Raw genomic sequence first — 23,070 nt, 5'->3', positions numbered from 1 at the left:
TGGATTCATCCGCCGCTGAAAATAGTGCCCGACAAATACACTTCTTACTCCTGTTTGAGTAACGTTTGATAGAAACTACAGTGAGCAGCTGTTTTAGGAAACTACTGAGCCTTTATTTTAACCAGTGGGTTTGGAGCTGCGAGTCAGACAGGGTAGGGAAGTCAGAAAGTATTGAGAGATGGAATAACACATTGTTGGTTTTGGTCTTTTCATGAGATTTGTTGACAATATATAAATATAGAATAACGACAACCTTACTGGATCTTACTGAATTTTTCTTTTTTGTGTTCACCACAAACATAATCAAACATTGAAATTTTAATGTTTTTCAGGCAAACGGGTTCTAAAAATCTTTCTGTATCCCTCCCCTTCTTCCACAGTTTGCACGAGGTAGAGTGTATCATGAAGAGCATGACGAAAAGCATTACCCAAGATTTTTACTATTTAAAAGTCCCAGTAGGATCAGAGAGAAAATTAATTTAACTCTGGGATTCTACAGTGAAATTAGCACAACTTAAACCCTCCTATCAATGCTGAAATGGTATTAGATGCCCGTCCTGGAGGTCAGTATATGGGAGTTCAAGGTCAATCACTATTAAAATTAATCACCTTGAAAATGATAGCAGTCTCACACTTTCACTTTTGGTGTGAAAGTCGGGATAAAGTTATGTTGGTTTCACAGGTGAGTTAACTGGTAAGGTAGTGTAAAGCGTTGTTCCTGTGGTTCCCTGCAGTTTAATACACGTATCCTGTGCACAGATTTGAGTGGTTAAACCTCTGTTTGAGATTTTAATGGACACCTGCCGGCCAATCAGACAAAACTATTTTCCATGGATATAAAGACGTACAAAAATGTGTTCTATACACGGTCAGACAGACAGTTTGATCATTGGTTGGACAGATAAAGTGATATATTTTTGATCAATAGATACTTTTGCAGATGCTGGAGTCTCAGCTGCAGCTCCTGAGCAGCGTAGGGGTTGGAGATGTCCGATGCGATGCTGGGCGTTGGTTCCTTGCCTCCAGCCAGGTACTGCTGGGAACCAGAGATGGCCAGGTTGGAGGTGCTCCTCCCAGTCTCCGCCAGGCTGTGACCTCCTCCTCCTCCTCCTCCTCCTCCTCCTCCTCCTCCTCCACCCAGCCCTAAGTCTGTGCTTCCTGGAGACCTAAAGGGCTCATCGGCCTCCCTCCGCCGATTCAGCAGATCCTGGGCAGACACCGAGGCAGAGCGGGGGATGTCGGAGGTGGAGGAGGGAGGCTTGGGGGAATCAGAGGAGACGGAGGAGACGGGGGGCTGCGGGATGGGGTTGGAGGAGCTGGCCTTGCGGACCTGCACGGAGGACGGGTTGGATTCTGAGGATGTGTTCTTTTCCAAGTACAACACCTGAAATTAGTCACATACAGAGAAAAATGAGAAAGAGGGAAGTGAGGTCACAACCAACTGTCATTTTGTATTTTAGAGCGGACATATCTTTAATTCGTGCCTTTTTCTAGATCCATGTTCTGTGTGAACAACTGATTTTTCCAAAATCAGGCAAGAAAAAACTAGAAAGGTTTCATAAACTAATAAAGTTCTGCTCCATTCAAAGTTTGATCCTGATGTCTCGTGATGCAGCTGAGCTGCTTTCCAGTAAAAGGTGTACGAGCCTGACAAACCACAGGGACCACTTTACTGCTCAATTTGGGATTTTAAAAAGCTTCTAAAGTCCTGGAGCGAAAGAAAACTAAATCAGTTTAGGCGACATTCATAAAAATATGTCACGACAAAGGACTAATTCTTTTCACTATCACTTAGAGAACATCATCTGCAGGTTGTCCTCCTACCCGCAGAGCCATCTTCATCTTGAGGGTGCAGCTCGGTCCGGAGTTCTTCAGGGGGAAGCGCTGGTTCAGTGTCATGTCCTTCGCCTCCAGCAGGCAACTCAGAGGCAGTTTCAACGTCCCCAACGAACACTCATGTTTCTTATCCTTCACCTAAAACACAAAGGGTACAAAAAACATTAGCTGACAGGATAATGTCAGTAACAACTCACACATCCCAGATTTAACTGCTTATAAACGTGAGAGTGGAGCGGCAGTGAAATGATCAGCCACCAAAAGTTAAGCAAATATAATACTGGTGTTACTAAAGAAGCTTCTGTACCTCAACCTCCAACTCCTGGCTTTTGGGGTTGTGGATGAGGAAGGGGAAGGTTTCTTCCCACACCGGTTCATTGGTCTTATATTTGATCTGGAAGGGGACGCAACAGAGAGGAGTTAGAGAAAAGGGAAAACAGGGGAACATATCAAGGCACAGTCAAGCCAGACCACACCCTGACAGTCACAGACTACAGCCAACTGCAAAACTGCTCATTTCTATGTAATTTAAGTTATTCTGGTTGCAAAATTTAAGTTACTAATTTGTTAAGACTGATTGAACACAGATTAGTTGCTGTGGCTACAGACTCAGCAACTACAGTAGAAATATGTTAGCTTTAGGATGATGGGCGCCATTATTTCGCAACAAATTAACCAACTTTTTCAGTCAAAGTGAATTCAAAATTTCAACATGTAATCTGCGGGTGGAGGGTAAATCCACAGTTTTCTCAAATAGTTTAACATTTGAGGATATAGCTTTATTTTCTTTCTTTGGGAGAATGAGATGAGAAAATCAATATAAATCTCATGTCTGTGTGTTAAGCATAGAGCTGGAGTTAGCCTAGCTTAGCATAAAGACTGGAGGCGGGAGGAGAAAGCTAGCCTGGCTCTGCCCAAAGTGAAAACACAGGCAATAAACTTTTTTAAAGCTCAGTGATGAACACATATTATTTTTTAATTAAAATTGTAGATAAACAAAATTGGATTTGTACTGTACCAGGGTGTTATTCGCTAAGAAAGTAGCGTAGTACCAGCATGTACTTTTTTTACATTCCAGTTTTTGTACGATTAAAACAAAAAAGGTACAAAGTGGTAATTAGTGTTTGTAGCCTAATTTTGAACCTTTGACAGAGCCAGGCTACAGTAGCTGTTTCCCCATGTCTCTGGTCTTTATGCTAAGCTAGGCTAACCACGTCCTGACTCCTGCTTTGTACTTAACACACAGACATGAGATTTATATTGATTTTCTCATCTCAACTGATGAGAAAATCATCAATGATCAAACTGAATTTCTGAAAATAAAACTAAAAGTGACATTGGCCGTAGTTCTATTGCTTTTTGAGAGTAGAGGATACACAAGATTCATAAGGATTATACTGAACAAATTAATGGTGGTGGGTATGAATGTGGAGAATGTTTGTCTCACCTTGCTCTCGAAGGACTTGTGTCCCACTGTGAACTGGACAAATGGACTGGGATCGCTGGTCACTTTTTTACCGGACTGCAGAAGAAGAAAAACAGGTTTTACAATCAAGAAAGAGCGATGGCGAGCAAGGCGTTAGCATACTCTGCTAGCATTAATGACTTATTTGGCATTTCACTCTAAGAAAGTAAGTATTTTTTTAACATTATGAAAACACAAAAACTGTTTCAGTTCAATTTACAATTTACAGTTCAAAGAATTTCTTTAAAAAAGACGCAGTGATAGAGTAAATGGAGTCTATAACTCTTTCTTTTGTCAAGATTTAGCTCAGCTAAACTGTTAGCATCTTTTTTTTTACCTAAAATTAAGCTATTAAACATACCATTAGTCACTTCTAAAATGAGCATTCAAAATTCGCATTTTGAGCTCATGCAGTGTCATTTTGGGAATGTGATATAGCTACTTATCACATTATCAACAAAATGTGTTACTTTTTATGGGAAGGGATTAAGCAGTAAAGTACATCAGGTAAAAGTCTCTATGGCCCCAAACCAGGAAGTCTGGAAAACAACACCAGATCAGTTTAAATGAAAAGATCGATTAAAAGTTTCAGAATTAAAAGGCTGGGTGTAAGTGTACTACAAAACACATTGTTAGACACGGTGCACAGTTTTAGTCAACAAACATGACTAGTGGAGTTTGTTAATTATTTCACAACAACAGTCAGTCAGTAAGTACAGTTCTAGTAAGTGAAATCGGCCACAGAGCCGTTTTCTATGATGCAGCAGCGCCCCCTGCTGGGTACATCACCAAGTGAGCTTTAACTCTGTTCGAGTATAATTTAATGAGCTTGAAATTTTTCACAGCAGGAGAGAATATTCACACCTTTAAGATACACTCCCTGATATTTTCATAGTGCACTACATTGTTCCAAAATCGCCAGACTTTCTCCCAAAACCAACAAGGGTTTATAGTCACAGAGAGCTGTGAGGAAAATGTAGGGATTTGGTGGCACTGTTACTTACTTACAGCCATCTGTATTTATGCAGCTGTTAAAGACTTAATCTGTGTGCTTACTTCAAACTGCAGTGTACACTATAGGGTATGCAGACACTGCACACTTTTGTTCTGGGGCTGTTTTTCCTGGTTTGGTCAAGGTCCCTTAGTTCCAGTGACAGGAAATCTTAATGCAACAGCATTCAATGATATTTTAGATGATAGTGTGTCAACAGTTTGTGTTTGTCCTTTTCCTGTTTCAACATGACAGTGTACATTCAGGCAGTTTTTCCCCCCATTTTTAAATCAAAAACAGAAAAACAGAGCCATTTCCTCCTTTTTTGTTGTCAGAATAAAATAAAAAATGATTTTGTTCTTTTCTTTTAGATATGAAATATATTTTATCCAAAAAGTGTGTGATATATTATTTAGCTGCGTAGCGTGAATTAATAGCCTAATTAATTATATGTGGAAATAGCCTGTGTGGTCCTTCCCAAATAGTGTTGTCTAAAGTGACCAGCAGAGGTCCCCACGTGTTACCAAATTATTGTTCACCGTTTCACATATTAATAGCATAGTCGCCTGTCTGCCTTTCTTCATTCTTCAGTTCAAAAAGGAAAAACTGGACCGTTTTTTAAACGTGGTTTTCTCTTCTGACAACAAAAAAGGAAAAACAGCTCTGTTTTTCATTTCTGGTTTCAAACGAAAAAACAAACTGCCTGAACGTACACGGACCACCAGCTCCAGAAAGAAATGGTTTTCCCAGTTTGCTGTTGAAGGATTTGACTGGCCTTCACAGAGCCCTGACCTCAACCCCATCCGACACCTTTGGGATGATCTAAGACACCGACTGTGAGCCAGACCTGATCACCCAACATCAGTGTTGGGCCTCACTGATGCTCTTGTGTCTGAATGGGAGCAAATCCCTGCAGCCGGGTTCAACATCTGGTGTCAAGACTGAAACCAGAATATTTGGGTGTCTGCATACTTTTGGCCATACAGTGTAAATATGAGTTGAATGTGTGAGTACATAAGCCTGCCTGTGTGAGCATATGTCAGTGTTCCTCTGTATCCCTCCTGGGTGTCTGAGCGATATGGGTGTACTTCGTTACCGTGTTGTTACCTTGATTGCCTTACTGACCGAGGCCTTCCTCAGCCCCGCTTGGTTGTACTCTAACGGATTGTGCTTTGATTTTCCCCCAGGGACAAGGCAGGAGAGAGCAAACAACACACAAACACACACCGGCAGGTTATTAGGGAAAAGAGGGGCATGCAGGGAGGAGAATGAGGAGAAAGACAGCACACACCAGGACCGCCAGCATCACCAAATGTTGGGACACAAAGAAACAGACAGACAGACAACATGGACGATCACATGGTTAATGTCATTCCCCAATTAAACCTGGACATGAGGTCAAAACTAGAGTCCGACCAATACTGGATTTATGAGGCTGATATTGATAGCAAATTTTTAAAGTAAAAAAACAAGTCATAATGATACACTGCAACACTGATTACAAACTATGTTTGTTATTTACCCATAAGCATTTTTGGCAATTATCTATCAAATGTTAATTGTAAAGATTTGTGGCAATGGTATATATTGAGGCAGGAGTTTCTTTCCAGTTGAACAATAAACTAGAAATGTAATTACAATATTATGAATATTAACTATAATTTAAAATACAAATACAACAAATATATATTCAGCTTTAATTTAAAAAAAACAAGGCTGAATATACAAAAATCTGCAGCATATAAAACATTTATAAAATGCTATTTGTTTTGGATCTCTGCCAATATTTATGCCAATATCTGCCATAAACCAATGTCAGCTAAAAAATATTGGTTGGACTCTAGTCAAAATACCACAGCATTAGAAGGGAGTCATTGAGTGAAATGGAGAGAGTAAATGAAGATCAGAGGGAAGGAATCATTCTGACTGAGAAGAAGCTGAGATGGTTTTATGTAGCTGTGATAACTGGGTGATATTTATATATTTATATTGGTATGAATTCCATTGATATTAAAGCCAACTCCTTCTCGTGCAGAAGGTCATGTACAACATATTCCATTAACAATACACTGAATCGGCGATAAAACTGAGTGTTTTGTATAGAATCACAGACTTGGCAGCAACAAAAGTATCTGATACTGAGGTCACACTCGTGTTTTCATCTGGGACACATAATGCAGGTATGCATGCTAAGTCAATGTATCTCAGAACGATGTGATCATAAATGTCAAACCGAAAAGAGAAGAATGACCTCAGGGTTGAACGTTAACAGTGTTTGTCAAAAACTGCAAAATGACACATTCAAATTGTAGAGCACCAATGACTGAATGTTCTGCTAATGTTCATCCTCTCTTCGCTCCTGTTCAGCTTTGATCTAACATGGATAAATGGGTCTGAAAACTCAATCCAGTTCATGTCAGATCAGTGATGGGATCAGAGGTAAGATTGTTGAGCAATACACAGACTTGTTGACAAGTAACTCATCAGTGACACCTACTGGCAAACAGTCAGAACTGCATTACTTATTTAAGTGTTAACGTCAGCCAACATTCACCTCAGATAAGACATTTCCTGTCAAAAGGTCTGTGCATTCCTTTAAAGTTAATCTAATTTGCTTCAGTTTTTCATGGAGCGGTAACCATGTGCCCCCCCCGTGGCAGAGTTGGGGGGAACCGCCACAGGGGAGACTGATGGGAAAACCTGTTCACACACAATGGGCTCATACAGGAAGGATGGAGGGAAAGCGATCCACAGAGAATTGATGCTCCTTGCTCTAAGTGTCTCAGAATGATCAAAATGCATTCCTTCCTCTCAAAATAAATTACATATAAAACTAATTTGCTACTACAACACGTAGTACAAACAATTCTCAAAGACTTGTTTTAACCTGCCTGAGAGGCGGGACTGGTTTAGGGCATCTGGGACTTTCTGAATATGTTTGTGAACTGTTGATTCAAGGTGGTGAGAACTAAAACTGTGACAAATATTCATCAACAACCTCTTTTACATGACGAAGAGGAGATGTTTAAGAGACGAAACAGAATTTACGAAACAAAAACTGTCTCTAGATTTCTTTATAATATTGTGGACAAAAAAACAGTTGACAAAAATTGAGTGTGGAAATAAAAACGGGCACGATGTCTCAATATTTTTGTTGACGAATAAAAAGGCAAATTTTTTCTCTACGTTTTTTTAAATGGATACAACGTATTGAATCAGTTTGCTTGAGATTAACTAAACGGTCAAATTTCTTATTAAAACTAGACTAAAATGTTTGAAAACTCTTTCTCAACTAATATATTGATGACTAAAACAAGACTAAATATTCTGAGCAACTAATTGGACTTAAATGTTCATCAACAGTTTTTGACAACTGAAAAATAGTTCAAATAAGAAGGATGTCTGAAACTCACATGGATTTATGATCTCAGGATTAAATATGGGTGACAAAATTAAAACTAATTCCCTGATGTTCGTCATTGTCCTGGCTCAGCACCGTGAGTACGTTTTTTGTTCAACACGGGAGAGACTGGTGGTTTTGTTTCGAGCTATATATTTTTGTTTCGTCTTTTCCAAGGAGGACTGCGTATTTTGTGTTTCTTATGGACTGAGAAATTAACTCAACTCACATATTGTTTTGTTTATTGGGAAAGCAGTGCCTCTGTTCTTGTGTTAATACATTTTCTAATTATTGAAAAGCAAAGTTGTGTTGATTTTTTTTTTCTTCTACAAATGTTTACTTTATATTAAGGTTGTATGTGAGCAGGCTGATTGACATTTAAGGCATACATCCTTTGTGTTGGCTGACGTTTTGTGCGTGTGACTAGACAACTTCTGTCAGGATGTTTCCTGGCTGGCACCCCATAAAATAAAAAAACAGTTGCACACAAAAGCCGTCACAACACAAAGTTACCCTTATACCTTTACAATAGAATAGAGCAGTACTGGTTGTTCTATCCTTTTGAAACTCTATTGCTCTGCTAAAATGTAATCTGTCAGCAGTGAGGCAGAAAAACATCAACTTTTTTTCTCAGGAGAAAATGAGATACAAAGAATGAGCTCTGGCGAGACTCATTTCATTGGACACACAGCCATTGTTTCCACTTTCTAGAAAATAACGCATCTGATGAAACTGGATTAATGGAAACAATGCACAATGTGTCAACCAATCCTGTGAGATCAATAACTCCTTATGAAGGAACATAATAGAGGAGGAAGGATGCTTTTGATAGTCCTAAAACATAAACCCTCAATGTTGTTTGCTCATTTTCTGGTCACAATTTTCTGTCATGTTCCTCAGCTTTGTAATCAGTCAAACTCCGACAAATAACATTCATAACAAATAATGATATTAAGGAATTCAACTCATGCACTGGTAGGGATTCATGCTCATCAGGCAGCAACAGTTCAAACATCTTCTTTTTTAAAACACAAACAAACATAACAAAAAGGAACATGACCTCTCGCAGAGGTAATCACACCTTGGCACTGGCCAAACTACTCTAGGATGCAGAAAACAGCCAGCGGACTCACAAATAAGGTCCTATAGAGAGAGGCAGTGTTCTCGCAAAACACGAGGCCCGCCGCCCGCCTCTCTTTTAAGTAGCCAGAGCCCAAGTTCCCCTCGAAGACGCTCTTCAGAGGGGGAGGAGGTGGGGAGGGGAGAGAAGAAGCAGAGAAGAAGAGGAGGCTGAAAAGAGGAAGGAGAGGCCTGCACTGCAGACTTCAAACGCTAACAAATAAAGCTATTTAAACTAGAAAATACTGTATGAGAAAAGACAGACTCGACTTTTACTAAAAGGTGCTGCGACAATCTGATCACTTATTACCAACAGTTCAGTTACCATAAACAAATGAGACCACTGCTGAGTAAATGTATATATACAGTAGCAGCCACAATGACTTATTTTTTCCAATAAAAATGATCAAGCCTCAAAAACTGTGGCAGAATATTATTTCTGTGCCATCCACACATGTGCAGAGTCGGTCTGCTCAACCAGACTCTACAGCTCATGCTCTATGGAACAAAAACATAAAAGCTGAAGAACTTTTCTGGTGCATGTGCCCAGAGCAACAAAAAACCCCCCCCAAAAATGTAAAATTTAGGGCTGGGTTTGTTAGAAATGTTGCAACATTGGTGCCAATACATTACTTGAGTTTCCACAGCTGATATCAAAACAGTACTTTTTTTGTAGGGCTGACACCTTCTGGTCGTCTTGTCGGACCAAATTTTCATTCTTATTCTCATTTTATTGGAATAAAACATATTGCAAAGTTAGAAAGGTCAGGAGATCAGGAAATATCTGATCAATGAATAAGAGAGCAAGCCTAAACATATGACCAAGAATTCAAAGCCAACTTTCGGTACTCTATGGACACATGTTTGTCAGTACTCAAGAAGTATTAAGGTTTGATACCCAGTCCTACTTGGAACACAGTATTCAGGTCTCTTAATATGTACATGCATGGTTCTTCCAGGGTGTGGTCAAAGACTAGCATTGAACATAACTAACAATACCACGAACATGAAACAAATTATCTCGGGGAAAAAAAGTCTCATTTGTTTATGATAATTATATAAAGGTATCACTATCAACATGACACTAATGCTTTACAATCTAAAGGATTGTTTTATTGACAGGATGAATATCAATTTGAATAGTCTTTTATTCTATAAGCATATTATATCTATGAAACTCTATGTCTGCATTTACACTGAGACATACTTTACTGATTCAACTGCTGCACTAATGGTAACATTAACTAATTGTGTCAGCAGTTAAATCTTCCCGACTCTCAGAAACAGAAGAACGGGATCCTACATTAAAGCAAATAACAATTTTAGTGTATTTAATAGATTGAATTGGAAATTTAAAAAAGCTAAAGTGCAACACTTGAGACCAGAAGAGCACTATTACAACAGAATTTGTTAAAGTCTTCTTTCTACTGCACCTTTAAGATGAGATAGAGTGAAGAAAGCAGAAAAAAGGTTCAGAAAAGATGATAAGTGAGGGTGAGGTGAACACACAGTGTGAACTGGGACCAACAAGCAAAAACTGGATGTCAAATACACTTCATCAATTCCCAAGAATGCACGAGTGTTTGTTTTAAACGAGCCGGAGCACCAGACAGGTGGGAAATCAAGAAATATTCTTTAATGGTAAAAATGCTGTCAAATACACAGAAAAACCTTAAAAAACGGCATGAACATAGTAACCACACAGCAACGAAGGCAACAAACTTCTTTTCATGGCGTAAATGTGCTTCGGTAACTAGCTATACATCTGATAGCAGGAATGACAGACAAAAGTGTCCGGGTTTCAACACTGTAGCTAAGACGTTTCTGTCCCTACATGTAAACTGGCATGTCTGATTTATGATCAACAGGGCAGCTCGTAAAAATCAGCCTCCACATGTCTTTATGGCAAGCTGCTTTCCCTAACAAAACCATTTATAAATCACCATTCTTCTTTACCTGGGCTTAATAAATACCTAAGTCGACCAGACTGACTTACCGGCAAGTTTCTGGCTGAATCCAGGAAGACGAGAAGCAGCGCAGACGACAGGCCGTCGTTGGCTTGTCCACGATCAGCTCTGATGCTCGTCAGTGCCTGTGAGGACAAAAAAAGATGCAGTAACTGTTCAGTTTTTTGGTAAAATTTATCCTCTGAGGCTTCGTGGGAAGAACATGGCACACGTTTACAGGTTCAGGCAGGCTGGAGGTTAAATGTCCATCACAAGTTCCCCCAAATAGCTTGATTTGTTTAATAATTTGAATCAGCTGTACCTGGTCCAGCTTCTCAGGTGTGGGCAGCAGAGATAACCACTCCAGTCTGAGGTGCAGCTTCCCTGTAGCCACACCGTCCATTACAAACCACTGAAGACAAAGAAATATTCCTTGTTAATATCAATGCCAATAGTTTCTACAGACATATTTCCACCCCATAGCACCAAATTCTGCCTAATAAATAAAGAGATGCATAGACGAAAATAAATCAAACCCAGTGTGTAAAGTGAAGGAGAGGAATACTTCTGAACTGAGTTTGGGCTCCAGCGCAAACAGGGTTCTTCAGTAATATGACATTTTCACAGATACAAATAACTAGTTTTGCTTCGCTTTATCACTGATTGTTACAACACAGCAATGATTTATATCCAGTTTATATTGTGCTTTTTGTGGCACACAGGAATTGCTTTGTAGACATACACAACAAAAGGGATTTTTGTAAAGATGAAGATGCAATAAAGCTTTAAAAAAAAAAAGATTGTTCATACATGACAGCAAATATTAGAAGCCATGAATGTTATTTTGTACTACGAAAATGAGAACCACAAAATACTATTTATTGTCCATTTACTTAATAATTTTATTTCATATTTATTTCTTATCTGTAAGTCTAAACTGTATAAATCTCTCCCTTCTATTAATAAGAAGAATAATAAGACATGTATATATACAGTAAATGCAATTGAACTGATTTATGAATTATTTAAAGGATTTTAAGTTACATAAAGTTTGCTTTTCTTTCATCCCCTCCAACAACAATTAAAGCAAGAAGAACTGGGTAGTTAGTGTGAGCAGTGATATGTCTGTCCATTATGACTGAAAAGGGGGAGAAATAGAATATAACACACAAAAATCTAACTTCAACAGAAAATCAAAAAATCATCAGTTTTCAGGGTGTGAGTGACAGGTGGCCTCTTGTAAGTGCACTGTAGAAACACCACAGTACATGGGACCAAAGAATTCGCTATATGAAAAAACGTCTACTGCTTTTCAGTCTGAAATAGAGCTGACTGCTGAAGACACTCAAGAGGAAGAGATGCAGATTACCTCATCGACCTTCTGTTCCTTCTGGAGCTCGGCCACATCGATCACCAGACTGAAAAACAAGTCACAAACAATTCAAAACTTTCACTGAGGGCTTCTGAACGAGTCCGACTCATCACACCGCGTTTGGCTGCAGTGTCACGGCAGACTGTTTCTAACTCGGCGGTGAGTTAATGGGCCTCTGGTGGAAGTTAAAGTCAGACACACAACGCTGCACTCATTAAACACCACTGTGAATTCACTGTGAAAGCCAGCCATCGCTTTCAGGGTCCTTTGATGAAAAACTACTTTCAGGTAAATGGAGTGTGAAATCCTATTACATGCAGTGCAAACTCTTTATGACAAATCTGATTTGTATAAAATATGAAAAACACAATATACAGAATACATAAAGTACTCAGTTAATCCATAAACTACCAAATCTATGTGTGCAGCTATCCTTATTGCAGTATACATTGTAGTATGTAGTGTTATCAACAAATCGAATCTGAAATGTTGAATTAATGTTAAGCACTATATTTTATTTAAGTGGGTCACTACAAACAATAATTAAGTAAGTAAAAAATCACCATGGTAACGTCTCAGATGTCTCGTTTTGTCCGACCAACAGTCCAAAACACAAAGATATTCACTTCATAATAATGTAAAAGAGAAAAGCGGCAAATCTTCACATTTTAGGAGCTAAGATAAGAGGATGATTTGCATTTTTGGTGGATGCATGACTGGAACGATTGCTCAATTATCAAAATGACTGTTGACAAGTAATCGATTATTCGAGCAATCGTTTCAGAACTAGTCATACGCGCTGAGAACATCTGTGAAAAACACAAAATCCATGACAATTTTTGGCCTTAATTGTCCATAAAAAGAGCCTTAACTCATGCTAAATATTTAGACACCATAAGTTATAAGAGACAGAAATGTAGTGTTTGTGTGTTTGTTTTGAGTTTAACAAAGGTCAAGAGAACGAAACAGAGGTAGAGGAGTAGGCGAAGTTATAACAGGTGGTAGCTTTGCTGTTTTAATAACTGTACCTTCCCAGGAAGTCGTCTTTATCAGTGTCTTCATCAAACAGCTCAATCTCCAGATTCAGTCCTGAGTGATCGTAGATGAAGGCCTGAAAATACAAATAACAACATTAATACGACCTTCATACACACTGAACATAGGACTGGACAGTCACTGCTGGTGCATGAAAACACTCTCAAGGAGTGTTCAGACTGAACACTGAACTAACCAGGAACTCCCAGTCTGTCTGCTATTTTCCTTCAGACAGCTCTCCTTTTTTTCTTGTCTTTACACCTTCATGAATTGGAGTCATAAAGCCTTGGAATAAAGGAGTTTTTCCTTCAACTTGGGCCACCCAGGAAGAATTTGCATCCAATTGTGTCATTGCACTCTATATGCAATTACAGTTTGCATATAAAATTTAGTTTCTGACAAAAATGTAAAAATCTAAAATGCATCCTGAAAAAGCCTCATGAACTGACACAAATACTATTATATTCGGTCTGTAGGAATTTTTCTAGAACTTGGTCCGATTTTCAGATTCTTTAAAATCCCAAGATCAATCTTTGTGCCTTTTCTTAGTGAGTATGTGCACATTAACTTTAAATGTTATGTGTAGACCATGGTTATTAAGACTGAAGTTGCTTACTTTTGAAAGAAAAACTAATTTAAATGAATGTTTAAAAATCAAACTGAATCGAAAGGCAATTACAAATGTCCAGGCCTGTTATAGACAGAAATTTGAACAGGTTTATGATTACTATCTTGTGATTATTACAAATCACTGGATGCCTGCAGGAAACATTAGAAGCCTTGCAAGCTGGGCTGCTGTTTAAAGTGCTACCACTTTACTACAGATGTACCAGAAGGGAAGGGTCTTTATTTTGATGAGATCCATGTATGCTGTATGTATCTTTTTAATGCATGAGGCCAAAAATCCAATTATAAAATATATAACTTTAAATTTTAGCTCAGATTGATGCTGGCTGTCAGACCGTGTCGCTCACCTCGTACACTTCGTTCCATTTTGGGTGTACAGTGTCGTGGATGACTTTGGACTGGAAGAGCTGGGTCCCGACCTGGATGACTCCGTACGGGTCTGACTTGCCTTTGATCAGCCCTCCTAGGAACTTGTCTTTAGCCAGCAGGTCCTGGGCCTCGATGAAGTGGATCCTCAGGACGCCCTGAGGAGACAGAAGAGTCTCTGAAATCATTTTATATTTTTGTGTGCATGGAAAAGTGAGGATTTTTCAGAATAAATAAGTACAACTTGAAAAAGTAAAAAAAAAAAAAAAAAAAATAGATTGAGAGAAGTTAGCAGTTTCCCTGCTTGCTCATAAAACTTACTCTAAAAAAGATTTTGGTGTAATGACGCCTACAGTGATAATCAGAGCAGTTGAGTTTATCAAGCAGACCCCATATATAATCAGAGACAACCGCATGTGAATTAGCTTTAAGCTCATTTGAATTTGGGCAGGATGTAAAATAAAATACAAAGCAATGAACATTAACTTGACAAACATTTAGGACCATTAAAATGGACAGTGACAGTCTCTTAGTAGGTTCTGTTTCAAGGGACATTTTTGTAGTGATTTACTATGAGGAGCAGAAAGATGGAAGGAAAGTTTTGGGATTTGGTGTTTTTCAGTGCTATAACAAAACCACACTGTTATCAATAACTAGAAATGCAACAGATGATTATTTTCATTATTCATATTCACTTTACAATGATAAAAGAATATAAAGCAGAAAATCATCACAATTGAGAAGCTGGAACCAGAGACTGTTTGGTATTTTTGATGACCAAACCCTTCAAATAATCAAATAATTTTCTGTCAATCAACAGACTGACTTATTGTAACCGTAAATGTTCAACTGTGTGTGTGTGTGTGTGTGTGTGTGTGTGTGTGTATGTTACCTTAGGCATGGGGAAGCGTAGCTGGGCCTGCTGGGCCTCTCCCACCAGAGGGATGGTGATGCGGTTGGGCAGGACCAGGTAGCTGTAGATGATGTCCTGGATGATGTTGTCACACAAATCACTGAGAGGGATGGATGGAGGAAGAGATGGAAAGTGATGAGGGGTGAAGAAGGTGAGGAAGAGGGTAGAAAGAGAGAGAGGAAGGATAACAAAGAATAACCTTAAAACATCAAAAACAATATAAAATGTAAAAAGGTGCAATTACTACAAATTAAAAGCCAGAGAAGATGACAAGAATAGAACAAAATATTTTTCTGAATGGTCAAAGTGTGAGAAGCAGTTTACTCTCTCATCCTGTTTGTCATTCTGCAGGTATTTTCTTGTTCTGCAGGAAGGAAAGCGTTAACATCTGCAGCTGTCTATATGTTAACAGACCGGCCTTGTAACTAACATACATGTCCAAATACACACACACACACACACACACATACAATATACTCCTCTCTGGTTCCAGACACTATTTATATAAGATTAACAGGTTGAAAGATGAGTGCTGCGGCTTCCTGACAGGAAACAACCAGCATGTATATTAAGACAACACTAAACCCTGGCTGCAGTCACAGCGGGTGTTATACAAGTTGACAGTAGTGTGGTATGTGTGTGTAAGTGAGAGAGTGAGTACTGTCTTCCTTTGCCTCATTTCCTCTAGAGGGCAGCAGCAACCTGCATTAAAACACAGCTGCAGTGCTTTACTAACAGAAATAAATCACCCCTGAAAGAGTTGATCCTGGGTCATTTTCAGACTCGAATTTCTTGTGAATGCTAAGTTGATTTTAATGTTGAACTGCTGATTCCTGGTCTGCTAAACCTGGTCTCTAACTCACTAAACACATAATTATCTCCAGATAAATGTTAGACACTACACACACACACACACACACACACACACACACACACACTCACACACACTCACACACACAGTTGAGGGTGACCTCAGATTTTCCTGCTGTTTCAGGGCAAAATGCAAATCATCACTGAGGAAATAATGAGTAACCTTACACTAACACACAGGAAGAGAGTGAGGAGGGTGGGGCGAAGGCATGCCTTCACAGCAGACACACACACACACACACACTCTGGTGTTTTCCTACAAACCCGTCGAACAAGGAAAGTTACATTTCACAGGGCGGAGTCTTTTGAAAACCGCAGCGAGTTTTTCTGCTGAAAACAAACAGTAAACCAACAGGAAACAGCAACAGGTCAATATGGAGGAGTGACAAAGCAGTTAGCAGTGTGGTAACAGTACTCTGCAGGACGGGGCGTTTACCACCATCAGCTTTGTTTCAGGCTTTGTTGTTCTCGTTGCATGTATAATCTGGGCTTGTTTTTTCTCTCTCCATTTTTATAACAAACACATTTTTTTTTTTTACAAAAATCTGGATCAGATTTTAAAAATAAATGTTGCAACGTCAGGTTTAACTACCTCTTGTTATTAGCCATGCTAGCTGCATGGCTCTATGGAGGTTGTGTCGCCTGTTGGTCCACCACTTTGGTCCAGACTGAAATATCTCAGCTGCTATTCAGTGGATTGCCATGACATTTGTACAGGCATTCATGGTCCCTGGAGGATGTGTCATAATGACTTTGATGATCCCCTGACCTTTTCTCTGGTGCCACCATGAGCTTCACATTTGTAGTTGTGAGTAAAATGCCTCAACAACTATTGGACCAAGTGCCATGAAATTTTGTACAGATATTCATGTTCACCTCAGGATGAACTGTAATAACTTTGGTGATCCCTTCACTATCCATCTAGTGCCATCATCAGGTCACATTTTAGGTTTTCTAATACTTTGGTTTATGACCAAATACCTGCAAAAACTAAAACCTGCCACACCAGCTGCACTTTGTGTTAAGTGCTAATTAGCAAATGTTAGCACTCTAAACTCAGACGGTGAACATGGTAAACATTATACCTGTTCAACATCAGAATGTTAGCAATGTTATTGTGAGCATGTTAGCATGGTGACGTTAGCATTTAGCTCAAAGCATGTGCTAGCCTCACAGATGCCACCTCTGGGCTAGCCTCTGTTGGAGTGAACTGCACAACACAATGTGTATGGTTACATTTTTAGGGCTGTTTTTGTTTGTACTTTACAAATATCCCAAATGTTAATGGGAATTTAAATGAGGGTTTCTTAATTCTTGAACAGGACCCAGGGTTCTGGTTTCACTTCAGCCTCAAAATAGAGGCCTCAAAAACTCTCACAATGGAACCATAACAGTATGCTACAAATCCATCTAATATGCAGTGCACTTGACAAGTAAATTACAAAGACACTACATCTGTCACCGCTGTTGTAGTGATGTAGTGTCTTTGTCAGTGTGTATTTTTCTGTTAAATCTAAAGTTTGTCGTTGCTGTGACTCCCTCGAGGTTGATGCTGAACTAAAAGAAATCATGTCTGGAAAAGCTTCTCTACCAAATCCACCCAACATCACATCTCTGTCTGCAGCAGCTCTTCTTTCATAATCACGTTACTATAAATACCAACACTTAGTGGGGAAAAATAAAGGTCATAATCCATTCTGTGATCCGGTGGTTAATGTAATGGTTTCAGCAGCAGAGCCTGAGAGCCTGATAGACCGCTCTGGCTGTGTGTCTACTGGGAATGCCTCTTCAAAGCACCGGCTTCATTTTGTCATTATACCGAGCTGGAAGGATGTGCTCGGCATGTTTTTAGTTTTCCTGCTGTTAAGGGTTTGGAGTAATCGGATGTGATATTTTCTCACAAGGACTAAAAAAAATTGCTTTTCTCTATTACCTGTTCGCTGAAATACAACAGTAATTTGTAAAAGCTTTCCAGTTTGCTGCTTTAAAGACTCTTTAGTTATCTCTCTATTAAAATGTTGCAGTGTTGAGCAAAAATATCTGAATTTTTCTAAAAAAAACAATGTGCAAATCAGTGTGTATTTCCATCAACTACTGTACAATTATGCAAATATATTCTTGTGAACATGGCAAGGTTACATAATTAATGGCACACCAGTAACAAAGTTAAAGACATTAAAGTTACTTAAACCCGTGACACCCCCACTATTGTGATGATTTATATTTTGGGCTTTCTGGTGGAGCGGAGGCCGATAACATTAAGCGACAGTTTTGTCTACAGTAGAAGAAGAAGAAGCAAGTACAACGTCAATGTCTCTTTTTGGATTTGCATACTTTTCCACCTCAGCCATGGGTAAGCACTTTTTTTGCAATATTTCAGCTTTTTATTACATCTCTGGCATTTCTACTTTTTATGCAGAAGTCAAACATGTGCAAATGTGCATGAAAAATACCTGCTGCACAGACTGTGTTATGTTTTATATTTTGGCTTATATTTTGGATTAAACAGAAAAAGAACCAGGCAGTTCAAAAAAGCCCAACCATGGATGTATAAAGAGAACTAGATAATGTGTTTCAAGATGGCGCCTGTTCACTCACCTAATCATACTCTAAAAAAGCTTCTTCCTCTTACCGGTTTGCTTCCAAGTTGCGTGGTCCACTACACATGCGTATTCATTTCTACGATTTGAGAATTTTTTACAACTAAGAAATATTCATGGGTTTATATTTCACAAAACAAAGGGTAATATGTGACCTTGTGAGTGATTTAAGGTTTCTCATCCCGTTTTTAAAAGGCAGTCTATGAAGAGATGCATGTTGGGCTGCAGAAAGGTGTTTTGGTGAGTAACACTGAATGTAAACATAAAACTCCTTCAAGGCACCTTTAACATTTCCATGAGCTCAACAGACAAACTCAAACCACATTCAATGGCAAACACAAGGAAGGTAACTCTCGGATTTTTTTTTGGTTAAACAAAACAAAAAACAACTTGACAGCAACTTAGATTCAGTAGAGGTATTTTATATTAGATACTTGTGGTTTAAGAAGAATGTAATATAATAAGGTGTTCAAAGGCGTGAGTCACAGAGAGAAACTATAAAACATGTTTTCATGCTGAATGGCACTATGCAGTCTCACTGTATGTCATCTGCTCTAAACTCATTTCAGTGGCCTCATAATGTTCCCAACATTTGCATTGGAAAGTACTGTAGGTTTCAGTTAGAGCCTGATCACATGAACTATGAACCATAATACTATTTCCATCCAGTCTGGTATGAGGTTGAAATAGTCCCACAATGCAATGCCAGATGACAGATAAGGAAATAAAAGATCACACAGCATTAATCTGAATAATGATGCAAAATGATAACTGATCTAAAATGTGCTGCTCATTATGTGTTCATTATGTAGGAAATAATGAACGAAACAGTGACCTCTGAGGTCAAAGGTACCAAAGGTAACAGCTTAAACTTGTGTGTTTGTATGCGTGCGTGTGTGTGTGTATACATTATGTGTGTTACATACAGCACACTGTGATCCAAACATAGGATGTACACAGTGCATGAGAGCACGTCCACATGGAAACAAAATAGACACAGTTATGACATCATGTCTCTATTACACACACACACACACAAACACACACACACACACACACACACACACACACACACACACACACACAGCTGCTCTCTAATAGCCAGCTAGGTCCCTGAGGAACTGTGTGAAGCCACCTGGCCATGATTATCAAAAGAATCTGTGTGTGTGCGTTCAGGATGTGGCTGCTCGGCTCTTAACAACATAGTAAACTGATTAATTCTAATTAAAATCAATGGATGCACAGACTAACAAATGACACACAGGCACGCAAATACACTATTTAAAGATAGAAACACAAAATACACGCACACACAGTCATAAAACTTTAACACACTCACACCGCATTGCATGCAGTTACTTACTTGACACCGGGAATGTCCAGCATGTTTGTGAGTCCTGTCCAGTTGATGTCCAGCAACTGAAGAAGAGAGAGAGAAGAAATATGATTTAGATTTTAATAAAATATGAGAGAAAAAAGACAAAGCAAAAGATAAATAATTTGTTGCTTGGAGGTAAAACATGATCCCTACTCTGACAAACTACTCCTGTTAATAAAAAGCACACACTCAAGTTCAGAGCTGCCTTAAGACTTTTGTTCAGCTTTTAAGGAGACAATCAGCTGCACTTAACCCAGAAAGAGATACAGAAATTCTCCAACAGTTTTTAGCGGTGTCCCAAGTTTTGTCAGAAATATAACAATCTCTTAAGTTTGCAATTTGAAGATTTGCAGGAAGAATTTTAACTTTTACTACCTGTTAAATGATGGACATTTCTCCCTGACAGCAGCTTAGGTTTTATAATATTTATAATAAATGGCTAACAAGGAAAACTTGTTTTAGTGTTCTGGCATTAAAACAGTCAAAATTATAAACTGAATGTTGGAACTAAATATTGGCAATTAATCTAATCTGATCAATATGATTCAAAAGCCTGAATCAGTCCAACCATAAACATGATTTGAGGAATAAATTATATCTCTGCAATTTTCCTTCATATAATCAAATTAATGATTTCCAACTACTGCAGAAACATTCAAAATAAATTTTGAATGAAAAGTTTTGGTATGAAACAATCTCTGTGAAACCAAAATGCTCTCGGAGTTCTCCCAGCACCGAGCTCTTCTTCTACACATTATCAGCTCCTCACTGACGGCGTCACGAGTCAGCAGAGCAGCGACAGCAGGAGCTGAGGAGCCCAGCTCTATTTCAATCGACCCGATGATCAATACAGCGGGGCAGATTGAGTTAGCCTTCATACAGACAGGAAGTATTTGGTAAGGGACTGCATCTCACTGTCTTTATAAATGACATTACATTAACAAATAAACAGCTGTTAGATGCTACAGTAGATCAGAAGTGAAGTCACACTAAGACACAAAAGAAGGGGAATATTGAACCACTGATGAAACATTATGCAAAGAGATCCACAGTTAATGAAAAACAAGCGACAGCCATTTTTTGCAGAGCCATTACTGCAGTAAAAAAGATCTCCTAATATTACTTTAAATGAAAAGGAAAGAATTTGTCTGAGATGGATTTTTCAGTAACTGAATCACTTCGTAAGGGGAAAAAAAGCTTGTAAAAAAGACACTACTGGTTTGCACTCTAGACAGTATATCACAACTAAAAAACACAAATAAGGTAGTGGTCAGTGTGTTATGGGCTGTTGTTTTGTTTTTTTACATTTTTTTTTACATTCATTTGCCAGATGCTTTAATCCAAAATGTCCCTGCATATACACACATTGGGAGCAATTTGAGGTTCAGTGTCTTCCTCAAGGACACTGGGACATGTAGACAGGAGGAGCCAGGGATCGACAACCCGCTCTCCCACCTGAGCTACAATTATAGCCTTACTCAAAGCTTTTTGAGTCCGATGCTGATATTTGAGAGTTTAAAAAAATCTAGACATTTAGGGGTTGAAAAATAAATATATTCCATCTGTATTTATCTGTCCAAATTCAAAATTCACAATGTACAAGCTCTAGTGATGGAGGGTTCATAAAATGCACTCTAATCTAATGAATGCCTTGTTCCCCTCTCAGTAAATAAAGGTCTGTTGTTCTCTTCATTACGACATAATGGAGGAACTAGCATGCAGAACAATCTGAGAAGTAATGTGTGGAAGCTTTTTTACTATCTTCACTATAGATGGCAAAATTGTGGCTAAAGTTAAGGCTGTTTGCCGACGTTGTAAAATACAACAGCAACAAATCTGAGGAGTCATCCGTCAGCTTGTCACTCAAATGAGGCAGTGGAGGCACAGAGAATGACTGGAATGACGTCAGTTCTTCCAAGATTAGGTTACGTGGGTTTGCTTTGAATTAATTTGAAAGAATTACTTACAGCTCTCCTCCATTTGAATTTGATTTTTGGAAAAAAAGTGACTGTCCTAATATGTGTGGGCTGTGTGTGATGTTAGTGCACATGACTATATACTCTCACCAAACAATAAACTCTCATTGCAACAATGAGTCCATAACCCCTAAAAAGAAAACAAAAACAGGCTTTCAGAAAGAATTACCACAATCCCATAACAATAATGAATTATGATGGTGTCTTTAAAAGACAGACCCCTTGAATTCACCACTACAATGCTTTCACCACTTCAATTATTCAAGATGAGCTGTTAATATTGACCTATAGACAGAACAGACTAAACAGCATGAAGAGATGCAATGATAATCCTTATAGGAGGTGCTGCACTCCACTATGTATTTGTTGGCATTACAAGATTCTCAAAATGGAAATCTGAGTGTGCACAGATGATGCAGGCAGTAACATGTTCCCTACATTCAGTTACAGATTTCATAAAAGGAAACCGCCACGCATGTTAACCTGGATTCTCATATTCACAATGGGAGCTTAACCTGGTTTTCTAACCCAGTTATGAGGCTTATATACTTTATGAGGAGAAGTCACATTCTAAACATTATATCAAAGGGTTTGTCAGACTGAAAGCTCCAACAGTCACTGCAGTAATAAGCAGGGCTGAATCACTGCACACATACCTGACACACCCTGATATCTACTGAATATCATGGTCTCTGCTGCTGCCATACCAGCTAACACTGGTACTAACAGCTGCATTGTAGTACAGGCAGCAGTGATTACAGTAGTAACAGTAGTAGTTGCAGTATAGTAGCATTTATATAGTACTTCTATACCTTCATGAAGTAATCGCAGTAGTCCATTTAGTAGCAGCGGTGACGGAGTAATAATAATAGTAGGAATAGCTGCAGTGGCAGTGTTAGTACAAAATAAGGCCAAAAGTATGTGGACACACAAACCTTACACTCATATGTGATTTGCAAACCCATGACCATTAATATGTTGCTATAACAGCCTAGCACAGATCATGAATAACAGACCAAAAGTACACCAAAGTATGTGGACAGGGGTGTCCATGAAAGTGGTGCCGACAGTTCTAGTAGTACTAGTAATTCTAGTAGTAGCAATGGATGGTGATAAATGATGGTAAATTCTTCTATCAAGGTACAACTGGGCAATAAGCTGACTTTCACTTGAATC

At 38.8% G+C, this 23,070-nt stretch overlaps 1 protein-coding gene across 1 annotated transcript in view; it reads right to left on the bottom strand.

The window, feature by feature from the left end:
• The window catches only part of LOC122886633 (extended synaptotagmin-2-A-like), a 62,915-nt gene that overhangs the window by 5,557 nt on the left and 34,288 nt on the right, over positions 1-23,070 (bottom strand). The window contains 12 exon segments of the mRNA XM_044219056.1: positions 933-1,384; positions 1,825-1,974; positions 2,144-2,230; positions 3,284-3,358; positions 5,400-5,462; positions 10,808-10,903; positions 11,080-11,169; positions 12,127-12,175; positions 13,158-13,240; positions 14,139-14,315; positions 15,050-15,170; positions 19,904-19,959. Coding sequence (XP_044074991.1) covers positions 933-1,384; positions 1,825-1,974; positions 2,144-2,230; positions 3,284-3,358; positions 5,400-5,462; positions 10,808-10,903; positions 11,080-11,169; positions 12,127-12,175; positions 13,158-13,240; positions 14,139-14,315; positions 15,050-15,170; positions 19,904-19,959 — 1,499 coding nt within the window.

The sequence above is a fragment of the Siniperca chuatsi genome, linkage group LG13 (assembly GCF_020085105.1).
Source record: "Siniperca chuatsi isolate FFG_IHB_CAS linkage group LG13, ASM2008510v1, whole genome shotgun sequence".
In the NCBI taxonomy this organism is placed as follows: domain Eukaryota; kingdom Metazoa; phylum Chordata; class Actinopteri; order Centrarchiformes; family Sinipercidae; genus Siniperca; species Siniperca chuatsi.
The sequence above is the reverse complement of the archived record's forward strand: the minus strand, read 5'-3'. Positions and strand labels throughout refer to the sequence as shown.